The 22,722-nt window shown below is 37.3% G+C and overlaps 1 protein-coding gene across 6 annotated transcripts in view; it reads right to left on the bottom strand.

Annotated features, from left to right (window-relative positions):
- Fxr1 (fragile X mental retardation gene 1, autosomal homolog) overlaps nucleotides 1–22,722 on the bottom strand; it is a 49,923-nt gene that overhangs the window by 12,770 nt on the left and 14,431 nt on the right. For all 6 annotated transcript variants that reach the window (XM_006535400.1, XM_006535402.1, XM_006535401.1 and 3 more), the window contains exons 2-11: nucleotides 17,632–17,684; nucleotides 16,055–16,148; nucleotides 11,108–11,179; nucleotides 10,626–10,774; nucleotides 10,152–10,245; nucleotides 9,463–9,579; nucleotides 7,888–8,058; nucleotides 7,058–7,136; nucleotides 2,880–2,989; nucleotides 795–881 (exon numbers count right to left, since the gene is read on the bottom strand). In XM_006535400.1, the coding sequence (XP_006535463.1) occupies nucleotides 795–881; nucleotides 2,880–2,989; nucleotides 7,058–7,136; nucleotides 7,888–8,058; nucleotides 9,463–9,579; nucleotides 10,152–10,245; nucleotides 10,626–10,774; nucleotides 11,108–11,179; nucleotides 16,055–16,148; nucleotides 17,632–17,684 (1,026 nt within the window). The remainder of the gene's footprint in view (nucleotides 1–794; nucleotides 882–2,879; nucleotides 2,990–7,057; nucleotides 7,137–7,887; nucleotides 8,059–9,462; nucleotides 9,580–10,151; nucleotides 10,246–10,625; nucleotides 10,775–11,107; nucleotides 11,180–16,054; nucleotides 16,149–17,631; nucleotides 17,685–22,722) is intronic.

Below are 22,722 nucleotides of genomic sequence, written 5' to 3'. Positions count from 1 at the left end.
ACAAGGCCAGAATGGTTAAAACGTAAATTAAGTGGCATTATCAATTGTGCTTTCAAAATACATGTACAACAATGAGATCAGAGAGTAGAAGGAAAATATACTAGAAGTAGAGAGCAGTTTAGGGTTATTACCATGAACAACAACAAAAAAAAAAAAAAAAAAAAAGAAGAAAGAGAAGAAGAAGAAAGAGGAGGAGAAGGAGGAAAAGAACAAGGAAACCATGATGCTTACTGGTAGCCACTCATTTTCTGTAATCCTGAAATTAAAAATGGGGGCTGAGGGTGGATAAAGCCCAGAAGCTGATGCCTGTTTTGTTTACCATGCACTTGGCTCTGGTTTGCATCTCTAGCAACTCACCCCTCCCTCAAAATTGATGGAACACAGTGTATTGGGGGCAAGGTAGCTGACTCAAATAATACCAGGGTTATCAAAGAGGCTCAATTTCACCTTGTGTGCAGATGGCTAAAACTTGAAAGCAGAACAAACTGGCCCTAGTAAAACAGTTACTGTAAATGCTGAACTCTTCAAACGTGACGAATGGGCTTTTTAGGGGGGAACCTAAAGACTCTCCCCACCCCTGCAAAAGTGTAAGGGCAAAGAACATTTTATTCTTAAGGTCTTAATAACGGGGCAAAACAACTAAAAATATTTAATACCCAACAACATTACCACAATAAACAAGAATATTCAACATGTGGCTACCTTGCCCTTGTTTGTGTTAAGTATACAACATTCACCCAGAACGTGCAGCAGGGATGACACATGACTGACCACACAGTGAGCTGCATCCGTACCTTTAAGTAAGCGATGTGATACTCTAGAAGAACTTGCACATTCCCAATGCTTTCTTTAGTGCCAACAAATACAAATGGAACCATTCCCTGTAAGAAAACACAATGTCCTCAATATAACACACTAATATATAATTAAGTTTTTTTCCAACACACAGTAATTAATCTAAAATGTAGAGATTTTTCAATGCCTCATTTCTGCTAAAATTTACATTTCAGTTTGCTAAAAAAAAAAAAAATTATCAGTTTGTGCTAGGTTTTCTGGGTTTTAGTCAATGTAACGTTTAAAGAATACAAACCACTCTTAAAACAAAATACTCAAACTGACCATGGTCTTTCAGACTAGAAAAATGATCCTGGTAGACACAGCTTTTAAAATATTAATAAAAAGAAAAGAGAGAAAAAAGAAAAAAACACCAAACACGTATTAGACAATTTATCCCCATAAGTGCTCAGATACCCTTGAGAAGGGTATGGTGGCACATGCCTGTAATTTCAGCCCTGGGAAGCTGAAGCAAGGGAATTGTTACTAGTTCAATATAAAACAGTATCTAAGGGGGGGGGGGAAGCAAAAAGACTATAAGTGTCATGTATTTCTGACCATTAAAAGATATTCTCAGGGCTGGTGATACAGCCTAGTGGGATGAGCGCTTGCCACCGAGCCCAATGGCCTAGGTGAATTTGGGCCCTGGAACCTGGAGCTCACCAAGCAGAACAGAAAGAGCTTCTGCACTTGTGCTCACCTTCACACACAATGGCAAGCACACAAGTGCCCACATGTATCATGTGTACACAAAAACATATACACACATTCACAAATGGAAAAAAGCAAAGACATGCTGACTGCAGAGCATTATAATTTACACAGTGTAAGAATAATAAGATCATTGAAAAGCAGATACCCAGACACAAAAATAAACACTGAACAATAATCCCAAACTGATGTTTATCTGGTTAAATTTCAGAACAAGGCACCTTTAAAAGGGGGATAAAGGGACAGTTCAACTGTTAAGAGTTATTTGTTCAGATCCCAATGCCCAAATGGTGGTTTACAACCATATTTAACTCAAAGTTTCAAGGGATCTGATGCCTTATTCTGATCTCCACAGGCACCGGGCACACATACATACATGCACACAAAATAATTATTTGTAAAAAGCAAACCAAAATGGCTAAGTCAAGATTTTCTGCCACACAGCTTTCTACTATCAATTTAAACTCCCTGTCAGTTTCCATTTCTCCTCTCAAAAACTACTTCCAGAGTTTTTAAATAGACTAGCTCAATAATTTTCAGTTATAAATATGAATGCATTTCCAAAGTAACTTTATTACAAATTCTAACACAGATGACTTATTTAGATATAGCAGGTTAAGTAAAGCAAAATACCAGGGCATAAGGATCCAGTACAGAAAGCTCCACTGACTGTAATTTCAACTACAAAGGTACAAAGCAAGAATAAAGTTCTGATGGTGTACTAAGAAAATAGCAGATAGGAATGCAGAACTTGCCGTGTGTGTGTGTGTGTGTGTGTGTGTGTGTGTGTGTGTGTGTGTGTACTTTTATACTGAACCATGTAACTTGTCTCAACCCCACAAAAAATTTCAAAGGAAAACTGTACATTAGAGCAGCATATGAGGAAGGCACTCCCACACAGTATTAAGAATGAAACCAAGCAGCTTGTATTAACAGAAGGAGCAGTCTTCTCCTTACCTGTCTTACATAACCAACCTCCTTACTCATCAAATATTCAGCTGCACCCCTATGTCATGTATGGGCTTAGTATACCTCAACTAAGTAATACAAAGAAATAAAAAAGTGCTATCTCCTGTAGGCATCTTGGGACACCCAATACTTGGTGTCAAGACACTGATCTGAGCTAAATGTCTACAACTTTTCTCTATTAAAAGACCGACTTTCCAAGAGTTAGCAAATTCTCCAAACAGTTCTATACTGAAAAACTAAATGAAGTTGTGTAGTGTCGAATTCTGGTTGATAACTTTAGGGACAACCGTTGGCTCACATCCACAGTATTGGAAACTAACTGTAAAGTTTACATAATAGGCAAATAAACTGCATTAAACACTTACGTCTTCTCTAGGTAGTTTATTTTCATTGTCTCCTTCAATTCTTACTCGAACCACACCAGATTTATCCACTATTTCTTGAATAACTTTGCCATTTTTTCCAATTACTTTTCCTTTAGGAGGAGAGAACAGTGAGTTAAAAGTGTTTGTTATCCAGCTTACACACCGACCTAGATTACGTATCATTTTCCTATCAAATGATAACCACCAAGCAAAGATGATTGTTTTTACTCTCAATAACCTCACCTAAAGATGCTAAAGGAGCAGTCTCTTGTCTGAAATTTTCTCTGGCATATATGCCTAAAGGCTACTGACTTCAGTAGACCAATGCAATTCACAAGCAAGAGAATTCCCATGCCTAAACAGTTTTAAACATTCAAGCCATTTCTAATACTTTAAAATATAAACTCCATTTCAAACCCCTGCCATGCCCATGAACTATATATAAGAGAAAGCAATTCTACGGCTATCAGCCATGTCACTTCCTTCATCTCATTCATACATATGTGTACACACATCCATACGTGTATATTCTTGCAAGCAAAAATATTACAAGTTTTTAAGGTAGTTTATAGATTTACATAAGTGCATATAGTATAGCCTGTCTTGCTAGGAATGTCATACTGTAAAATGATACAAAATTCATACCTTCAGACTTGACCTGTTAAGTCTTTCAAACAGCAGTTATTAAATATCTAATACTTAAAAGAAAAACTCCAAAGGTAACATGGAGGTGCTGTTTCCCTATTATAAATCTTAACCCAAAGAATCAATGTTTAACTCAAGTATCTGGTATATTCTTGGGATGTAAGTAACAGCAAAATTCCTTCTTATGTAGCAGCAGCCTTGCAACAACCAAATCAACATCACAGTTTTATTTTTAAAGCCATTTACACAAAAGCTAGAATTTGGGGTGGAAGGAGATAAAGTAAGTCTGTCATGCGTGCTTGAAAGAACAGTTTCCAATACATACAGAATAGCGGCAACAGTAAACTGAGTGGTAGAGCATAAACACATTCTTCTGATGGGCTTTTTCAGCCTCTTGCTCATCTCAAGCCCCTTCCCTTCCCCATCAGTAAGCCTCAAGGTAAAGAGCAGACACTGAGTAGCTTAGAACAGTCATCAGAGTTCACATGACTGGGTCTTCTCAGAGAAGCCCTAGCAGCAGCATGTCAAAAGCAACCTGCACAGATTACACAATGAAGCTTAACAGCAGCTTCATCCTCCAACCTGCTAAAATAAATACGCAATGTATTTTCAGAAAACAAATGAGGTTGATGGGCCCTAAGCCCTTCCCCCACAATCTTGTTCACTTGCTTCTTGGAACTACACCAGTGGTGAGTTAAGCATCCATCACCCTTCTGGGTCCTTGGCGGGGACCTACCTTCAAGTCTTACTTAGTCCCACCAGAGACCTTCAATATTTTAAATGATCATTTCCACAGTTTAAATTCCAGAGCATATTGACAAACTGAAGCAGACCTGTAGTATAAATTGAGCATTGAGTATAATGTTGAAGGGACAAAGTAAAGAAGTGATTAAAGGCTTCTTCTAAGAAGTGAATGGTTTTGATCCATTGTCATTCAAATCAGTGTTCAAGAAATACTGTTCTGATTTTGGACAGGTGGGAATGATCAAATACTAGAATGCCTCAAACACAGAAAGTGATCTATCGTCCTCTCTGGAACTTACCCACCAAGTGGTCCTCATCCCCTCTCACTCCTCAGTTCTCCTCTTTCATTTGGATTAAGAACATGTATTTTTCAAAAGACTGCTTAACCCATCAAGTACTTGAGGACAATATGGTATTGCTATACATGACAAGCAACAGAAGCACCGCAGGTTCAGCACTGTAAAGTCGCTCCTGCTAGTGCATGCTTTCTAAAGAGCACATAAGCAATTCAAATCACAAAAGCCAAACAAGACAGGAGAGTGGACAAAGGTACATAGCATGGATTCCCCTCTTTGCATTGATAACTAAAGAACCAGAACTACAAATATATCCAATTTCCGTATTTCTGAAATATCAGGGATTTTTATTCATTATTAATACTACAAAATCCAAAAAAAAAAAACAAAAAACAAAAAAAAAAAAAAAACAAGGCTTATCTTTGTAGAATTCAGCTGAACAAAACTTGATTTTCTTTTTACAAACCCACCACTGAACCCCTTCTTACTAGTGAGAAAGCCTAGTTCAGTTAAATAATGTTCTATAGAATAGCTACCAAAATCTTAGCACTTCATCCATATGAATAATTGACTTAAAGAGCACAACAACATTTTCAAAAGCAGCTCTTGTGGCTGGAGTATGGTTCAGTGGTAGAAGACCTACCTAACATGGGCAAGGCCCTGGGTTCAAACGCTTATAATGGAAGGAAGAGGAGAAAAGGAGAAAAATAGCAGGATAGTAAAATTATTATGTATGACAGGGCAGCACGTTGTCTCAGCTCGTAAAAGCACTTGCCATATAAGTCTGGCAACCTAAAATTAATCCCCAAAACTCATACAGATGTACACAGAGAAACTGCCTCATAGTTCTCTCACCTTTACCCAGAGAGCCCAGGATTGTGTTCAAATAGTTTTAGAAATTCAAAAGTTCTTTTTGACAACAATAATCTTTTAACAAAGTTTTACATTTTCATGTTTATTAAAATTATATAATATTCAGTTTTATTATCTTCACTCATCACATAAAGCATTATGCAGTGAACAATGGCATACCAAAACTAACAGAATTTGTATTAACTGGCAATATCACAGCTACTTAAATGAACCAAAAAGCCTTCTACATAACTGTTAGTAGCAGAATTACAAGAAATAATTTTTTCTGCTAATCACTATTTTTCCTGTGTGAACTCCCCATGTGGAAGCCAAAGATCAACTTTGGTTATTTTTCTTGATTTGTCCTTGCCTTTTTTATTACTTGTTTGTTTCTTTCTTTATTGGGTTGAGATAGGCTCTCTCTCTTAACCCAGAATCCATTTATTCCCAGCCTGACTAGCTGGCCATTAAACCAGCAGGATATGCCTCCCTACAACAAGGCTAAAGATGTACTTGCTACAGAAGGCTTTGTAATACAAGCCCAGAGGAACTGAGCTCAGTTTGGAAAACTAGCTTTCTACCCACCAAGCCACATGCCTGCCGCCCTACACCACCACTTAAGTGTTCAAGCAAGTATCTTTAAGAAGGTAAGTGTTTTATATCTTTTCCAACTTTATTTTACGGGATATGAGAAAATACTACATAGATAGTGAATTACCCAATGGGCTCAAAGAAATTCCCTAGGGTCAAAAAACAAGGAGACAAAACTGCATGACTTGCTAGCAAATTCCTCCCTATTATGTTAGCACTTAATTTTACACTTACAATTTTGGAGAATCACTAAGTTCTTAACATATATCCAAAGTCTTCCTCTCTCCATCAAATAGCACAAACAAACAAACCAACCAAAGAGGCATGACACCATTCAGTACAGCACTTGAGGCCCTGGGTATGGTATGATCCTCAGCCTCTCAAAGACACAAAACCAAAGACAGAGGGCACATCAATAGCAGCTTCACTAATTAACATACCTAAAAGTAAGTTGAACCACTGCAAACTCAAAACTGTCAACGTATACCTCATGAATACCATGAGGAGTAATTATCACTGCTGGACGTGACAATGTAAGCATCCCTCCTACACCCTGCTCCTCCCCAAGGCTTCTTACCCTTATTCTATGCTTTTGCCACAACCATCATCTATTCCCGGCCTACTGTGTAGAAAGGAGCTTATTACTCTACTATCAGCCCAGGTTTGCTTTTATTTCCACTCTAAACAGAAGAAAACAATTATCACAGATCCTGGAGGACCTTCACCATCATAATTTTGATGGGCATATAAATGAGAAAAGAAGACATTAAACAAGAAATAATAAGGGCCCAAAGGAGAAGACTTAAGGAAACCTTTAACAACAAATCATTACAAGAATTATGAGTCTTATTAATGGCACAGAACAAATACATCTTCCTTTCTAGATAGAAGACAAAGTTACAAGTCACATAAAATGCTTCCACAAAAAAACAATACAGGCTGTCTAACAACACGTATTACACTAAGGTAAACAAATTATAAAGCTAACATCCAATTAAATAAATTAATTTGCATTTATAATATTCATTTAACTTTTATACAAGTACCTACCAACAAGATTCCTGGGAACTTGAATAAAATCTTCCACAAATTCCAAGAAACCTCTAGCTTTTTTTACAGCCTCAGCACTCTGGATAGAGGAAAGACAGACAAACTCCTGTTAACATTTTAAAACAACTCCAAGCCCAAAATATATAAAAAGGGAGAAAACTCTTAATTGTAATAGTATGATACAAGTTCTGCTCCGTCTACTCCAAGTTCAGGTTAGGTTGTTTGTTAGGTAACTCAGTGAGAAGCGCTTGCCTGCCTTATACAAAATCCCGGGGCTCTCTCTTCCCAGCACCATAAAACAGAAAAGAGTTCAAGCTTTAAGCTGGACACAGTCACAGTACAGCAGCGCAGTCATGCACTGAGCTCAGGGGAGGAGATCACCTTTCCTCTGTGAGGCTAGCTTGTTCTACACAGCAACATCCTGCACATAAAACAAAGTTGCTTTGCTTGTCCAGAGACACATTTTTTAAAAAGACCTACTGATAAGATTATTTCAATTTTATATTGTGGTAATTACTTTCATTTCTTGTTCTTTAAACATAGTTCAAAAATAAATCTTCACGAACTATAAGGTAAACACCATCATCATTATACAGTGGAAACAAAGTTCAGTCGACTTCTAAGACTCTACTCCAGGCAGTATTAGTTCAAAGCCTGTCCTCCTAACGACGGAGGCCTCACTGGCTACTTCTCAAGATTTCAGAAATAAACATTGTGTTATGTGAATCCTTATCTCAAAACTGAAAAATAAAATGACAGAAAAAAATACGATGGAACAGACTGCTAAAATGCCAAATTAAGTGACCAAAGGCAAGAAGCAGACAACTTACCTCTCCATAGATTCTAAACGTTCCGGTGTCTTCATCTAACTCAATGGCAGTAACTCCAGGAACCTTCCTAGCTTGCTGTATGTTACTGCCATGCGTTCCTATCGCCAGGCCCATTAAATCTTCTCTCACAACAAATTCTTCATGAAAAGCTGCTGCAAGTTGTTTTGTGCACTAGGGAAATGAGAGAAATTAGGAATTTTTCTTTTGTAAAACTTAAAAATAAAACAAAACAAACAAACAAACAAAAAAAAACACCAACCCTGATGTTCACCATCATTCAACATAATCAAGAAGTAGAGGGGAAAATCCATGTCAACAACTAATAAATGCATAAACATGTGGGCTAGTCACACAAAGCTAACACCAAAAGAGGAAAGTGGCATAGGTGACATGTATGAAAGCCAAGAACATTAAGATTACTGTCCTAAGAGGAACACATCAGTCAGAAAATACTAACTCACTTACACTGACGGAACCAGTTATCAGTTAAAAAAACAAAACAGTATGCTGATAGCTTCCCTAGCATAAACAAAGTACTGGGACGTACCTCAGTGCTTGAGAAAAAAGTCTTTTTTAAAGTATGAAAATTGTTATTGGGCACGGTGACAGGGTAATCATGCATTACATGCCAGTCTCAAACAAACAAGCAAGCAATAGTTTAAAAGTAGCTGTGGGGTGTGAAGGGAGGAGGAAATAGGAAGCTGCTGTTCAAGAGTTTCAGTTTTTAATATGACAAGTTCTGGAGATTGACCAAGAATGCTAAATATGTGAACGGATTGAGCTAGTCAAAGATAGTAGATTCTGAGTATATTGCATTTATGTTTAATGTCAAGACAAAAGAAAAAAAACCTATGTTTAAAGTCAAGACAAAAAAACCTAAGTTTAACAAGGTCAGCAAAGAATCTCTTACAGAATAAAGGAAATTCATCATAAAATTGAAGAAAAACATTTTCAGTCTATTTAATTCTAGTCACAGGAAACTAATTCTAAAAATTATTTTCATGAATTAGATACCAGCTCAGATGGCTGTTTCAAAACGCAGTTTAGACTGTTTAGAACATCTAAGTAAGGGCAGTCACAAATCTGAGTTATAAAACCTCTCAATTTCTCCAGGGTCAAGTGTGTGTGTGTGCACGCGCTCACTCGGCTGGGCAGAGTATCATCACAGTGGCAGTGGACAAGTAGGTGCAGGTACAGAGCACTGCCACGGCAGCAGTGCCAGCCTCTGTAAAGTATGCTCTTTCCCCTTATAGAACAACTGCTACCATAAACTAAGGTCACATCCGACAGGTGACAGGGTAGTAAAAATCAGATTAAAGGCAGAATAAAGAAAAATAAGTAGTTTTTCTAGGTATGCCCAGTTACTAATCGTCTAAGCCCCGAAAAGAAAGCTAAGCAACACTTAGCACAATGAAATGTTAGGTCTGACATAAGTAAAACAGAAAATTAATTTTCTTAAGGACTCTTGGTATTAGCCATAAAAACATAGGTCTTAGGTGGCTTTCTGTTGTTACAAGTCATGTATGTAGTTTGAGACACAGGAAAGCATGAGACATAAAAAGCAAACCAACTTACTTCTAAATGCTTAGTGGCCTCTTCATTTCTGGACATAAGCATCAACTTCGTCCGAATACTTCTCAAATGCATATCACTTAAGATATTTACTCTCTTCACAGTTGCTTCACTGGCCGACTACAAACGAACATGTTAATCGCTCAAAAACTTAATTTTTTCAAAATAATTCCAAAATGAAAATCATTTAAATGAAGCCATCCTTGATTCCTACCTGCGGCTTATTTATTTTCATACTAAATTCTCTCTCAAACGTAATCTTACTTTCTAATCTGCTGAACTTACATCTTAATCTTAATCTGCTGCTCAGAATGCGTGTTAGCAGGGGAAAAAAGAAAAAAAAAAAAAATCAAGGATTTTACACATTAAGGATCTCAAGATGTCATGGAGACCGATGAGTAATTTATGAGCCAGGCATAATAGCCCACCTTTAATCTCAACACACGGCAGACCGACACGACAGGACTGCTACTTGTTGGTCATAGACAGCTGGGAGTAGTTTTATCAAAAAGTCAGCCAAAACAAAAAACAAATCGAAATATTTGTTTCTAACTTACTAAAGGAGAGAAAATTAACATAGCTTAAAAACAAACAAAAACCCATTATTAAAAGTAAATTCACTATACACATTATAGCTTAAGAAACACCTAATAATATGGATGGTCATTAATTAAATTATGATCTTATCTTACCAGTATCATTAGCTGGGTAGTTTCAGGATGATAAAAGATTCTGCATGCTCCTACTGCTTTCTTAAAATCTTTATGGGCATTTTCATTAGCACACCTAGAGAGAAATGAATTTGGATGCAAGATTTCAGTAGTGGATTAAATTTAGGAAGAGCATTATGCAACCTCAGTTTGATAGCACCCATTAGAATTTAAAAGTTTTTTTCTAATGCTTACTTTAGTATTCCTAATTATGTGTCTTTTGTGGCCGTTATACACACTTGAGTCCAAGTGCCAACCAGAGGCATCAGAAGCCCTGGGGTCCGGGTCACCCAATTTTAGTGGTGGAAATCAAAGATGAGCGAGCGCGCTCATCTGCCAAGCCATCTCCCCGCCCTTTATTTACTTCTGTAAGGTTTTCATTGGTTGACTGAAGAATGACATTGTTTTGTAGACTAAAAGATCTCAGCTTATAAACAATGCAATGTGACTACTCACGCTTCTCTCAGGTCCTCAGGAACATCCACTGTGCACTTAAAGAAGGTATTTTTTTTGACAGTTTTATTTTGATTGACAGGCCGAAGTCGTTCAAATGTGACTATTTCATTGTAAGTGGCATCACAAGCAGCATATTCAATGACATAAAACTAAAAGACAAAATTCTTTTAAAAGCTCATGTGAACAGAAGTACTAAGCTTTAGACGGTGTTCTAGAATCCCCTCTAAGTACAAGCGCTAAGCATACCTTTACATTACCAACATCATTTACATAATAAGCCAAACTACAAATGTTTACAAGCATGAACCTTTATAGTTGTAGCCTTGAGGAATACGGCTAAAAAGAATCCTTGGTGTTTGGCAATAAACAAAATTGAAATTAACAATACAGGAATGTGTTAACAACGGATTAACTCTATCTATCGGAGGTGACGGACACAGCAGCTCAGAGTTAAGGTGCCTCCTTGGAAAACAGTCACTTACCTCGCCTTTCATCATCCGAACTTTAGCCAGCCACCATCCACATGGCTCTTGGTCATTTGCTCTTGAATATACCTGAGGAGCAAAAACATTCCATTATCTATCCATCCCTAAGATTTTGACATTAAAAATGTAAATGGAAAATCTAATTGAACTCAACCAAATGTTATTACTGAAATGAGCAAAAGAGAAATGCACTTTAAGGCTGAAAGCTTGAGTAACAGTTTTTGGAAATCTATCTTAACAAATAACTATTTAAATAGTTTTAAATAAATTTAAAGAAATGCTTCTTACAAGGCAACTGTATTAAAATATGTATAACATGTGCCAACACTGCTCATCAAAATTAGGTTGTTTTGAAGAATTAAAAATATTTAATTAAAATTTTAAATTTCAAAATATTACAATTTTTAAAATAAGGAGGCTCACGACCACCAACTGTCAAAAACATGAAGTACAATGTATTACACGTGTTTATCTGTAAAGTAAAACATAAGACACACTCAGTTCATCTAATATAGTAAACACATCTTACAAAAACAGTGATTTTCCCATTTTATTATTTCGTTGTTGTTTGCTTTGTTTTCAGATAGAGTCCCCTAATAACTCAGGCTGCACTAAACTGTTTATATCAGTAACAGTGTTGACCTGAATTCCTGATCCTCCTGCCTGTACTTCTGCAGGCCATTTTTATAATTTCAACTATTTGGACTAAAACAGAAAACACCACAATTCAGATAGTTGTTCTGTTTCTGTATTTGAATCTGTGAAATCCTTATCCTGAAGGTTCTGGCTTGACTAATTAGCTTGGCAGGCACAATCAGTCACCTGTCTATTAATTACTCAGCCTCTTGTGGGTACAACTTATGTACTGAAGTTCTGATTGCTGGGTTCTTATCCCTAAACCTTCCATTTGGCTGTCCATGATCCCTTACAATTAACCAGTAAATCAACAAGCCTTCCTATCTATCCTAGAAGGATATTCAAAGAATGTCAGCTACCCTCTACTAACATGCAAAAAGTCAAGATTTAAAAGAACATCCATTAAAAAATGCATTTCATAAAACTATCAAATACAGGACTGAGCATATCATTCAGGAGTAGATGTATGTTCTTTTGTTTTCATAAATAACTTTCACAAACAGCACACACACACAGCTTTTCTAATTCTGTGTTTCTGTGGTATGTATGCCAAGTGTTCTTCTCTATTACTCTCTGAACCTAGAACTCCTATTTCTTTGAGGGAGATTGGTGACACGTGAGTACCTGTCTCCTCTTCCTACCAACCAGTGAGAAGCTGGGATTAAGGTACATGCTAGCACTGTTACCTGAGTGCTGGGACCCAAGCTGAAGTCTTCACTGTGCAACCACTGCTCTTCTAAGTCATTCTCCCTAACAAGTGACCCTCTTAAAAAGATTTGGCATAAGCACATTACTGCTTTTTGTTGTAAAAGTAGCAATTCTGATCTCAGTTTTGGATACATCCATACCACGGAATTGTATGTTTGATTAAAAATAAAACATGTGTGAGCAAACATAACAATCTCTTTGATGCCCTCATCAGTAGTTACAATTAGTACATACAAAAATCACAAATATTTAATATAGTCAAAGTTCTTACATCCTAAAATTATTTATATATGCAAAGGAAAATCTAAAACACACTCAACTCTAGCCAATTATATTTGTATATAATTATTATAATATTTTACTATTAAATACTTAAAACATATTTAACTTAAACTTTTTCCTTAAAATTTCAAGTTAACAAAGTATGATTACAACTTAATTTGTGATATTTCACAAAACCGTAAAGAGCAAATTTTTACTAGGACTGAATCATGAAATGGAAAATGAAGTAAAACAATCTAGGAACAATGATTTCCAAATCTCTGACATGTTTTTGTCACAACTAGGAAAACTACGTCACAGATGGTTTTAAAGTCAGGATAAGCATTCCTAGGCAGAGATTAGGGAAAACAGTGTTAAATAAAACATCTTTAGCCCTTCAAGACCAATAAGTTGTGGGGTTTGTTGCTGATTTAGAGTGCTCCCCCACCCCTTAAACCAGAGGTTTACAATAGTATTTTAACAGCAAAATAAAAAGAACAAAAATTATTTAAAACAAATCAAATCAAAACAAAACAAAACACCAGCCAGGCATGATGTCACACCTTTAGTCCCAGCACTTACTTAGAAGGCAGAGGCAGGCTGATTTCTATGAATTTGAGACCAGCCTAATCTGCAAAGTGAGTACAGGACAGCCAAGTCTATTACACACAGAAAAACTTAGTTCTGAAAAACAAAACAACTCTTGAGCCGGGCGTGATGGTGCACGCCTTTAATCCCAGCACTCGGGAGGCCGAGGCGGATTTCTGAGTTCGAGGCCAGTCTGGTCTACAGAAAAAAACTCTTAAATCTGTCCTCCAAACACTTCTAATTGAGAACACTTTGACCTTGAGACATTTTCCTCTCTGAGAAAGTCATGTTTGATGAAGTATAAAAGACAAAACTAACATGGAAACTTCCAGCATCACTGCCATAATTGAGAATCTCTTAATTACCTCTGCTGGCAGTTCCTGTCTACCCAGAAGTCACTTGGCACTATTTTCTGAGGTCTTACCACATCTCTCAAGAACTCTACTATAGTATACTGGTATACTGTATTAGTTATTTTCATATTGTCATGACAAAACACCGTGACCAAGCCAAGTTATAAAACAAAGCATTTATTGCGGTTGGGGGGGGGGGGGGTCCTCAAGGTTCCAGAGGGTTTTGAGACCATGACCATCAAGACAGGGAGCATTGCAATGGAGTAACTCTGAGAACTTTCATGTTGAAACAACAAGCACAAAGCAGAGAAAAAAACTAAGTGGGAATGGCATGGGCTTTTGGAACCCAAAGCCTATCTACCACCACCTCCTTCAACAAGTTCATACCTCCTAATCCACCTCAAACAGTTCTATCAACTTCAGAATAAGCATTCAAATATTATAGGCCTATGAGGAACATTTTTATTCAAACTACCACCTACATGTAAATTACAGTTATGGATCTCTTAACAAACTTAATGGGCTTATTTTGATAGAAGTTAACAAAAAAAGAGGAGTGATTGCATTTATTACTTAAGGCTCATAGTACTGACTCAAAATTGTAACATAGCTTTGTGTAAAAGCAAAATAAAATAGTAAAACCACCTGCTGTTTTACTATCTGTGATGGTTAATACTGTCAACTTGACAGGATCTAGAGTCACCTAGGGAACAATCCTCTAGCTGTGTCTATAACAGAGCTGGGGACAATGACCCTAAGAAGTGCCATCTCATAGCCTGGGATCATGGACTGAGTACATAGGTGCAAGTGAGCACAGCACCAGCATTCTCTTCTCTGACTGCACAGAACATGAACAGTAGCCTCAAGTTGCTGCTACTATGCCTTCCCTACCAATATGAACCGTACACTCAAATTCTGGGCCAAAATAAACACATCTTTAAGTTACTTGTTAGGTTTTTCAATGAGGAAAAGTTAGTATACTATCCCGGCTCTATAAACCAGGCAAAAATGAGACTGGAAAAAAACTCTTTTAAAAATAAAATAAGCATAGAAGGGTGTTACAACTTTCTTGCAAATTTAAAAATTTATACCCTAGCCTTCCAGTCTACCATCTTCAGATCAATGCATCTTCTCAAAGATTCTGTTTACAGTAGACAGTGACAGAAGAGACCCACAACTAGCCAAAGTGCAAATATAAGACTGCAGACTGCTCAGCCCGAAACGGAACAGAATCTGCTCTTTCCAAGAGATCATGGTGGAAGAGGGGGCAGAAAGAATGTAAGAGCCAGAGACAGTAAATAACTACAAAGAAACAGTATCTCTGGTCACAGCAAAGCAGCTGTGTACTCATGAACTCACTGCAGCTGTGACAGCTGCACAAAGCCTGTGCAAGCCCGAGCTAGACCAAATCCACAAATTATCTGTTGACCAAGCAGTCGCCCCAATTATAGATCTATTAACAACTGCTAGCTGCTAGGAGAAGGAGAAATGGTTTTCAGAGACTAAACACTCTTCTGTGGAAGATCATATCTCAGAGTATTTGGTCCTAAAGCATAAATTAGTCTTAAAGATTTGCTTTGTTTTTTAATGGGTGGGAAAAAAGACAGTCTGGTAGATAGGTGGGGGATAGCAAATATCAAAAATTTTATACAAAACCCTCAAAGAACTAAAAAATAAAAGTTTAAATAAATAAAATAGTACTGTGATGACATTTTCAACTTGGGGAGGTGGAGGAGGGGGGTTGAAAGTACAGGATTTTATACATGGCCCAATATAGTCTCAAAGGAGTTCGAGAGATTATACACACGCAACACTATGCCCAGCAACAGCAAGCCCATTCATCAAAAATAGTTAATGCTGAAGACAGGGAGCAAGTTACACAAACAACAGCACACTGAGTTCAACCAGCAGTGGGGAAAGGAGGTCAAAACGCAAGATGAACCATGTGCTTAGTAGTAGGATTTTTGTGTTTTGTCATTTTTTGATTTTCTGTAATTTTTCTAGATATTCCTACAGTATTCCACAAAGCAGTTCATATATACATAATACATAACCAAAGATATTGAAGCACAAGCCACTAAAACTAGCTTTAGAAAGTGACTAACACTATACGGTTCTGTTCTAGGTTTCTTAAAAAAACCCAAATGCAATATCACGTAATGTTTTAAAAAACTTTTGTTTTTGAAAAACTTGATCAAGCCCACCAAAGCTAAAAATAGCAGCATTGACACATGAATCTATTTCTGACTTAAGTCTCCAGTAACACTACATCATAGTCACTGCCAATAAATAACAGGAAAAGGAGCATGGTTATATCCAGGAGCCGGAGATGTGCTCACAAGGATAGTTATTTAGGACAAAAAATAAGGCAGAATAACGAAAACTTAAATACACATACCTCTACTTCATCTCCTTCACTAATTTCTTTTTTTATATCAGGTGGTGGTGGTAATCGCACTTCATTAAACGGAACCTGGCGTTCTGGTTGCCAACTGAAGGATTAGAAGAATTAGTTAATACCTGTATTTTAGCAGATCCTAATAGGGCAACACTGACTAGTGCTATATATTTTCTAAGTTAATTTTATCATTCAGAATGTCTCAAGAGAAAAAGAGAAAAACCAAACACCTTATTCTTTAATTCATTAAGCTGACAGACTTTTGTATGATTCTTGATAAGCTTTATAACTAATTCTGATAGATCCTAAGAAGGGCAAATACATCATACCCTGCAAACAAAATGGGCTAATTTAGCAACAATGACTAAGGTCCATTCACAGCTATCAAACAAAAGTGGTGAGATCAAGAATATGACATCAAAAAGATCCCAACTTCATAAATTACAAAATAATAAAAACTAACTTTAGTGTACATGCTCACAAAAGAAATGATCAGTTCAGGAGCTGAGGAGATGACCCAGTGGCTAGAGAGCACCTGCTACTACCTTTCAGCACACACACAGTAGCACCAATTCCAGATGATATTCTCTTCTGGCCCCTGAAGAGAATGGGCATGCACGTGGTACAGATATATATGCAGAAAAAGCATTCATACACATAGATTTTTAAAGGACATCTTTAAAATATACAGTTCAAACTCAAGAGTTTATGTCCAGATGGGAACTTTGTGCTTCGCGTGCTCACAGGGCCAAGGTAAAATCTTAGCATATACATCCTCAAAAAAGCAATAAAACTTGTAATTAGTATCTAGTAAGGGCATAGTCATCTTTACAGCAACACAAACTAACTTAGCTACTGTTACCTGACAACGTTTTATAGTCAGATGTCATTTTCAAGTTTCCATAGGCCATCTAACACCTGGGAGATATCCTCCACATAAAATGGTGCTAAGTTGAATGCCGAGCAAGGAGACAGCTTAAGTCTAGGATTTCGATGCCCTTTCTTTTCTACCATTATTGTCTACATGGAGCTCACAAAGACAGAAGTTAGCTTAACATCTGTCTCTCCATAAGGCAGCTGTCAAGCACATATCTCTTCGAAAAGTTGAGAGCCATTCACAAATTCAACAATTCTTTGACCTTCAAGTTAACAGGTCCTTCTATACAACCCTTCCCAACCCAGCCTAGTATATTTGTCTTCCTCACTTATAACTAACTGCCTAGCCTCTACAATATGAAGAGAATTACTATCAATTCTTAACATCAAACAATTAAAGATAGCCTCAAACTCACTACTGTAACTATTTGTACCACCGTTTCAACTTCAGTCTTAAGCATTATGCTACTTGTGCATCTACTTCTGCAAAAACAAACAAAAAGCTGCTTACTGAATCATATCCATACATATCTTGACAAAATAAAAATGTCAGGTATATTGTAGATAAAAAAGCAAGTGAAAGATTATCAAAACTGGACTTGGAAATCATAAGAATCAAGCACTAAAAAGCAGAATCATTTTCCTATTGGCATCAGTAAGAACAATCAGCTCTTAAAAGTTAACATCTACCAATAACTTACTTATTTTCAAAAACAACTGTGAGGGAGTCTTCGTGGACATCTTTGATAAATCCCTGCATAAAACAAAAAGTTGTATCAGCATTAATGTTATTATGTAGCTCTAAAAACCTGTAATAGTGATAAAAACTATAGAATGACAAAAGGACACTGGTAAAGGAAGACCAGGGGGCACCAGTCTGTCTCAGCACCATGGAAGCTACAGCAGGAGGACTGAGCTAAGTTCTAAACCAGACTAGTCATACAGTGAATACCAAACAAGATCAGGCTACACAAGACCCTGTCTTTAGAAGGAGAAAAATAAAATACCCAGGGCTAGAACTATAGCTAAGTTGGTAGAATACTTGCCTCCCATTTTCAAACACTCCATCCACAGCACACTATAAAATAGTAGGACAACTCCAGGAGGATCACAAACTCAAGGTCATCTTGGCTACAAGCTGAAAGCCAGCCTAGGGTGTGGGAGAGACTGAAAGAGGGGATAGAGAGAGGACAGACAAAGACAGACACTTTCCACCTTACCCACAAACAAACCCACATTCCCCACCCACCACAGAGTTTACAGAGACTGTTCAGATGTGAATTTGATTTTCATTTCCACCATTTGTAAAAAGCTGTTCTTTAGCCCCCTTGAACTCTGGTTATAACAAAAACTTACACAACAAACACAACCCATACTCATCCTTGGAGCACTGGCATTAGTTGGGCGAAATAAGTTGTTTGAGAGTTCAGTAATTCAGTAAGAGCTAATGACCCAAACTCTTGTTGCCAGGTAACATCCTAACTCTGTAACTCACATTGTAATCTAATAGAGTTAATTAGTTCTCATGTATCAGAAATTAAAATTTAAGTAATATTCAACAAAGTACCTAGCACTATAACTATTACATTACAGCCCAACTCTGGAAAAGCATGACATTTGAAAACTAGTCATATTTTTTCCCTCAGAGTTAAAATTTTCAGAGCCAGAAAGACAGTTCAGCAGGTAAAAGTACCGGCCATGCAAGTATGTCAACCTGAGTCTGATCCTGGGAACCCACAGTGGAAGAGAGGACTCCCAAAAGTATTGTTACTTCTACACACATGCTATAGAATATGAGTGTCTGCACTCACATATTCAGTTACTTTCTCAAATTGGACTATAGTTAATATAATTCCTCAAAACCATAAATATATTACCAACAAACATAAAATCAATGATCATTTTCTAGCCTTAAAAGGTAAATTTTAGAGTAACTGTGTATCTTCATTTGACACAGAGCCACAATTAGAGCTATAATCAGTATATAATCAGATGGCTAAGTAAAACAGCCTGGGTTATTATAGACTCCAACCATCCAATCAACCAACATCAGACAGTCAACAAAGAAAAAAGTATAATGGATTGGGGGTGGGGAGGGGAATAACATACCACATAAGATTTGTTTTTAAGTGAAACAGAGCTGCAAATTCCTCTCTAGTCCAGTGCTTCTGTACATAATTTAACCCACCAGCCAATTAGTAAATATTTTTCAACACTTATACAACTCCAAAACATGCACTCAAGACTAGCCAGACACACACTGCACTTGGTACTTGGGTAAAGCAAAACAAAGAAATCCTTCTATTCATGCTCCCTTAAAATCTGTACTCAAGTGTATGTCAAGATAAACTTGAAAAAGACAAAGACAAGAAGTATAACTGTTGTTAAATAACAGAGCAGTTTAAAAGAGCAATATTTCAATGTCTTACTATCTATTAACAAGCTAAAGACAAACATGAACCAGCAGGAGGAAAACCAAATAGCAAGCTTAGACCGACCACTTTGAAAGAGTTCCTTATAATTGAACAGTCAGCCATGCCCTATGAAGGAGGGCTAGAAGAATCTTAAGGATTCCATAACAAGATGTATTATCTAAATTTAGCTGCAGTTTTGGCTAGAGACATTTTTCCCCCATGTTGGGGAACCAGCAGATCAAGTTACTTGTCCTGCTGCTGTCTTTCTTTTCAGTAGTCAGGATCCTCAGGGGGTCGTCCCCTGCCATATCTGATCCATATCATTCTGGAAGGGGTCCAGAGCCTTTTCTCCTTTACTCTCAACACAAATACAGAGCCTCTCTCCCAAAATAACATGTCTTTGGTCCAGTTACAAAAAAATCATTAAGGATATAGAATGAATTAAATTAATAGCTTGACCTCTTCCAGAAGATTTTAAATATCATAAATACCAAACTTATAATCATCCTCATTTTGGTAACTAAAACAATTCAAACAATCTAAGCAAATACTGTTGGGATAGTGCTCCACCACTATCTCCTGTTTTATTCTTACACAATTAATTTTTTTCCTTTTTTTTTTTTTTTTTTTTTTTGGTTTTTTTTCGAGATAGGGTTTCTCTGTGTAGCCCTGGCTGTCCTGGAACTCACTCTGTAGACCAGGCTGGCCTCCAACTCAGAAATCCGCCTGCCTCTGCCTCCCAAGTGCTGGGATTAAAGCACAATTAATTTTTAATAGTGAGATTAATGCCTAAGTTTCTACTGTCTGAGATAGCTTAGGCTGACTATCCCCTCCTTTTTTACCTATAATTTAAGATCAAAAGCCTCGATCATTTATTCATCTATGTATATTTAAATCCTCCCTTCAATGGAAATTAATTTCTCTCTGTGGGTACATATGTCCCTTCCTCTTTATTTAACTTGAATTAACATTAGTTTAATCTAAGCTTTTTTTATTTATCCCCTGCTTTTTGACCTATAATTTAAGATCAAATGTTCCAATTAGTTATTCCTCTTTGTGTTTAACATTAATTAAATCCCTCCTACTTACTGTGTGAGTCTAGTTCCAGGCTCTGTTTTTGTCACACCAGGCTAAGTAATCCCAGAATTCCCATGCAGACCAAGTTCGAAGATCCAGAGAGCTGCCCTGGCTAGATTTTTTAATTTTTCTTTTAATGCATTTTTTCTCATTCCTTCTATTCTCCCTCTTTGCCTGCCTTTGCCCCTAGCACCTCCATGCTTAGCTCTTTGAGGCAGTTAGAAACCTATTAGAAGGGCCCAGGGTAAATCCCCATTGGCAGTTGTGCTCCTTGTTCTAGTTTCGTGGACTCTGCTTGGCTTGCTGAGAAACCATTTCTCTTCTCCTCCTAATCTTATATCATGATGCGTGTGTATTCCATTCAGAAATTTCCAATTAATTTTTAAAAGTAAGTTCTTGCCCCACGTTGGGTGTCATCTGTAGCAGTGAATTAGTTAAATCCACTTTGGTTCCTGGCTGTCTCGAGCTGGGCTGTGAACGAAAGACACAAACACACACAACAGCTAATTTTGATATACCTTGACTAGCTAGCTCAATGACTGGGCACTTCTAAACCTCCCCAAGGCAAGCACACACTCCCCTCCAGTATTCCCGAGTTAATATCTTTTAAAATCTGTATTTCATCTCTGCTACTGCAGACCCAATGGGGAAAATAGCCCCTAGAGCCACTTTCCGGGAATCTTCCATGTTGGCAGGACTTTAAACTTGTTCTCCTTGCTCCCGGAATGGCTGTCCTGGAACCTCAAACTCACAGAGCTCCACTTGACTCTACCCAGGAGTGCTGGGATTAAAGGCGTGGGCCACCCCGCCTGGCTTTAGAATTTTTTAAATGAGGGTAAAGAGAGTGATTTACTTTTAAGCAGTACTCAGACTTTTTGCTAATTCTTATGGAAAATTAAGCTGGGTGTGGTGGCACAAGGCCTGAAACACTAACTCTCAAGAGGCAGAGCAGGTTCAAAGTCAGCCAAAACTGAAAAGATCTAGTTTCAAATTAATCAAGGGATGGGAACTGCAGCTCAGTGGTAGAGCACCTGTACTCAATTTTCACCACCACCACAAATTTGTCTTCACAAAATTAATGATTAAAAGACTTAATAAATTTCTTCCAGGCAAGATAGCATGTGCCTCTTATTCCCAATGTTCAAGAAGCTGAATCAAGAGAATAAGCTCAAGGACAGTCCAGACTACATAGTGAGTATGAAGGCAGAATGAACCAAACAGAAAACCTGCCTCAAAAACGGGGTAGGGTATGGAAAAAATTTTTATTTTTTAAAAAAATTGGGGGGAGGGGAGGACATAAGTAAATTATTCATAATCCCAGTGTAAGGAAGTCATTTCTAATAAAGAATTTTGAGACAAAACAAAACCCACCTAAAAGCCGAGCCATGATAAATCACAAAGGAAAGAAGGTGGGCTGGGGGTAGAGGTTAACTCTCAACTAAGAGTTAAATTCCGTAAGTTTCCCAGTCAATAAGAACATGAGGAAAGACCAAACAATGAAATTGAGACTCTAGTTTTAATATATACAACTTTTAAGATGTTACATGTGTTACAATTTCTTCTACCTTTGCTCTTTTCCTATTTCACTTTGTTTTGTGACCCACATTATCAACATAAACAACTTTGCTTCGGTTTTCAAGTATCTACCCTCAGGTGCTTGGCAGGTTTGATATGGAAGCATAAACAGCTTGAAGAAAGTACACAGTACAACACAGAACAGCCATTGAAGATACAGTTTTGAAATGATCTTCCAAATCCTCTCATTTTAGAGAAAGAAACAACTGCAGCAATACATATCAACACCAACCCAAAGTTTCACTTCCTGGAATGTTACAAACAGTACTTTAAAAAAAAAAATCTCATTCTTTTTTAAGAGCTCTTTCCATTAAAGAGAAACAGTGGATTTAAGTCTTACAACAATACTACCAGTAGAAATGATGGAGACTTTCATATTTACAGAAAAAAATCATCAAAACCCAATTTGTAACAGGAGAGCACAGTGAAGTCTTGCTAGAACCACCATTCATCTGAAATCTGTAGATCTGAAGCAGAAGCAGGGGAATCGGGTATCAGATACCCAAGGTCGTCTTTGGTCAGTTAGGAGTTCTACAGCAACCAGCCCTCTCAACGAAAAATAAAAAGGCTATAGACAGGAATCCTTTTGAAACCACTACCACTAAATTGGAGGCAGAAAAGAAAGACAGGGAAATTAATGAGACCTGGAAAGGGGAAGGAGCCATCAGCTTGATGAAGTTCCTGGCCAGCTTAAAGAATTCCAGCCAAATTAACATTTGCTAAGAT

The sequence above is a fragment of the Mus musculus genome, chromosome 3 (genome assembly GCF_000001635.26).
Source record: "Mus musculus strain C57BL/6J chromosome 3, GRCm38.p6 C57BL/6J".
Classification (NCBI taxonomy): domain Eukaryota; kingdom Metazoa; phylum Chordata; class Mammalia; order Rodentia; family Muridae; genus Mus; species Mus musculus.
The sequence above is the reverse complement of the archived record's forward strand: the minus strand, read 5'-3'. Positions and strand labels throughout refer to the sequence as shown.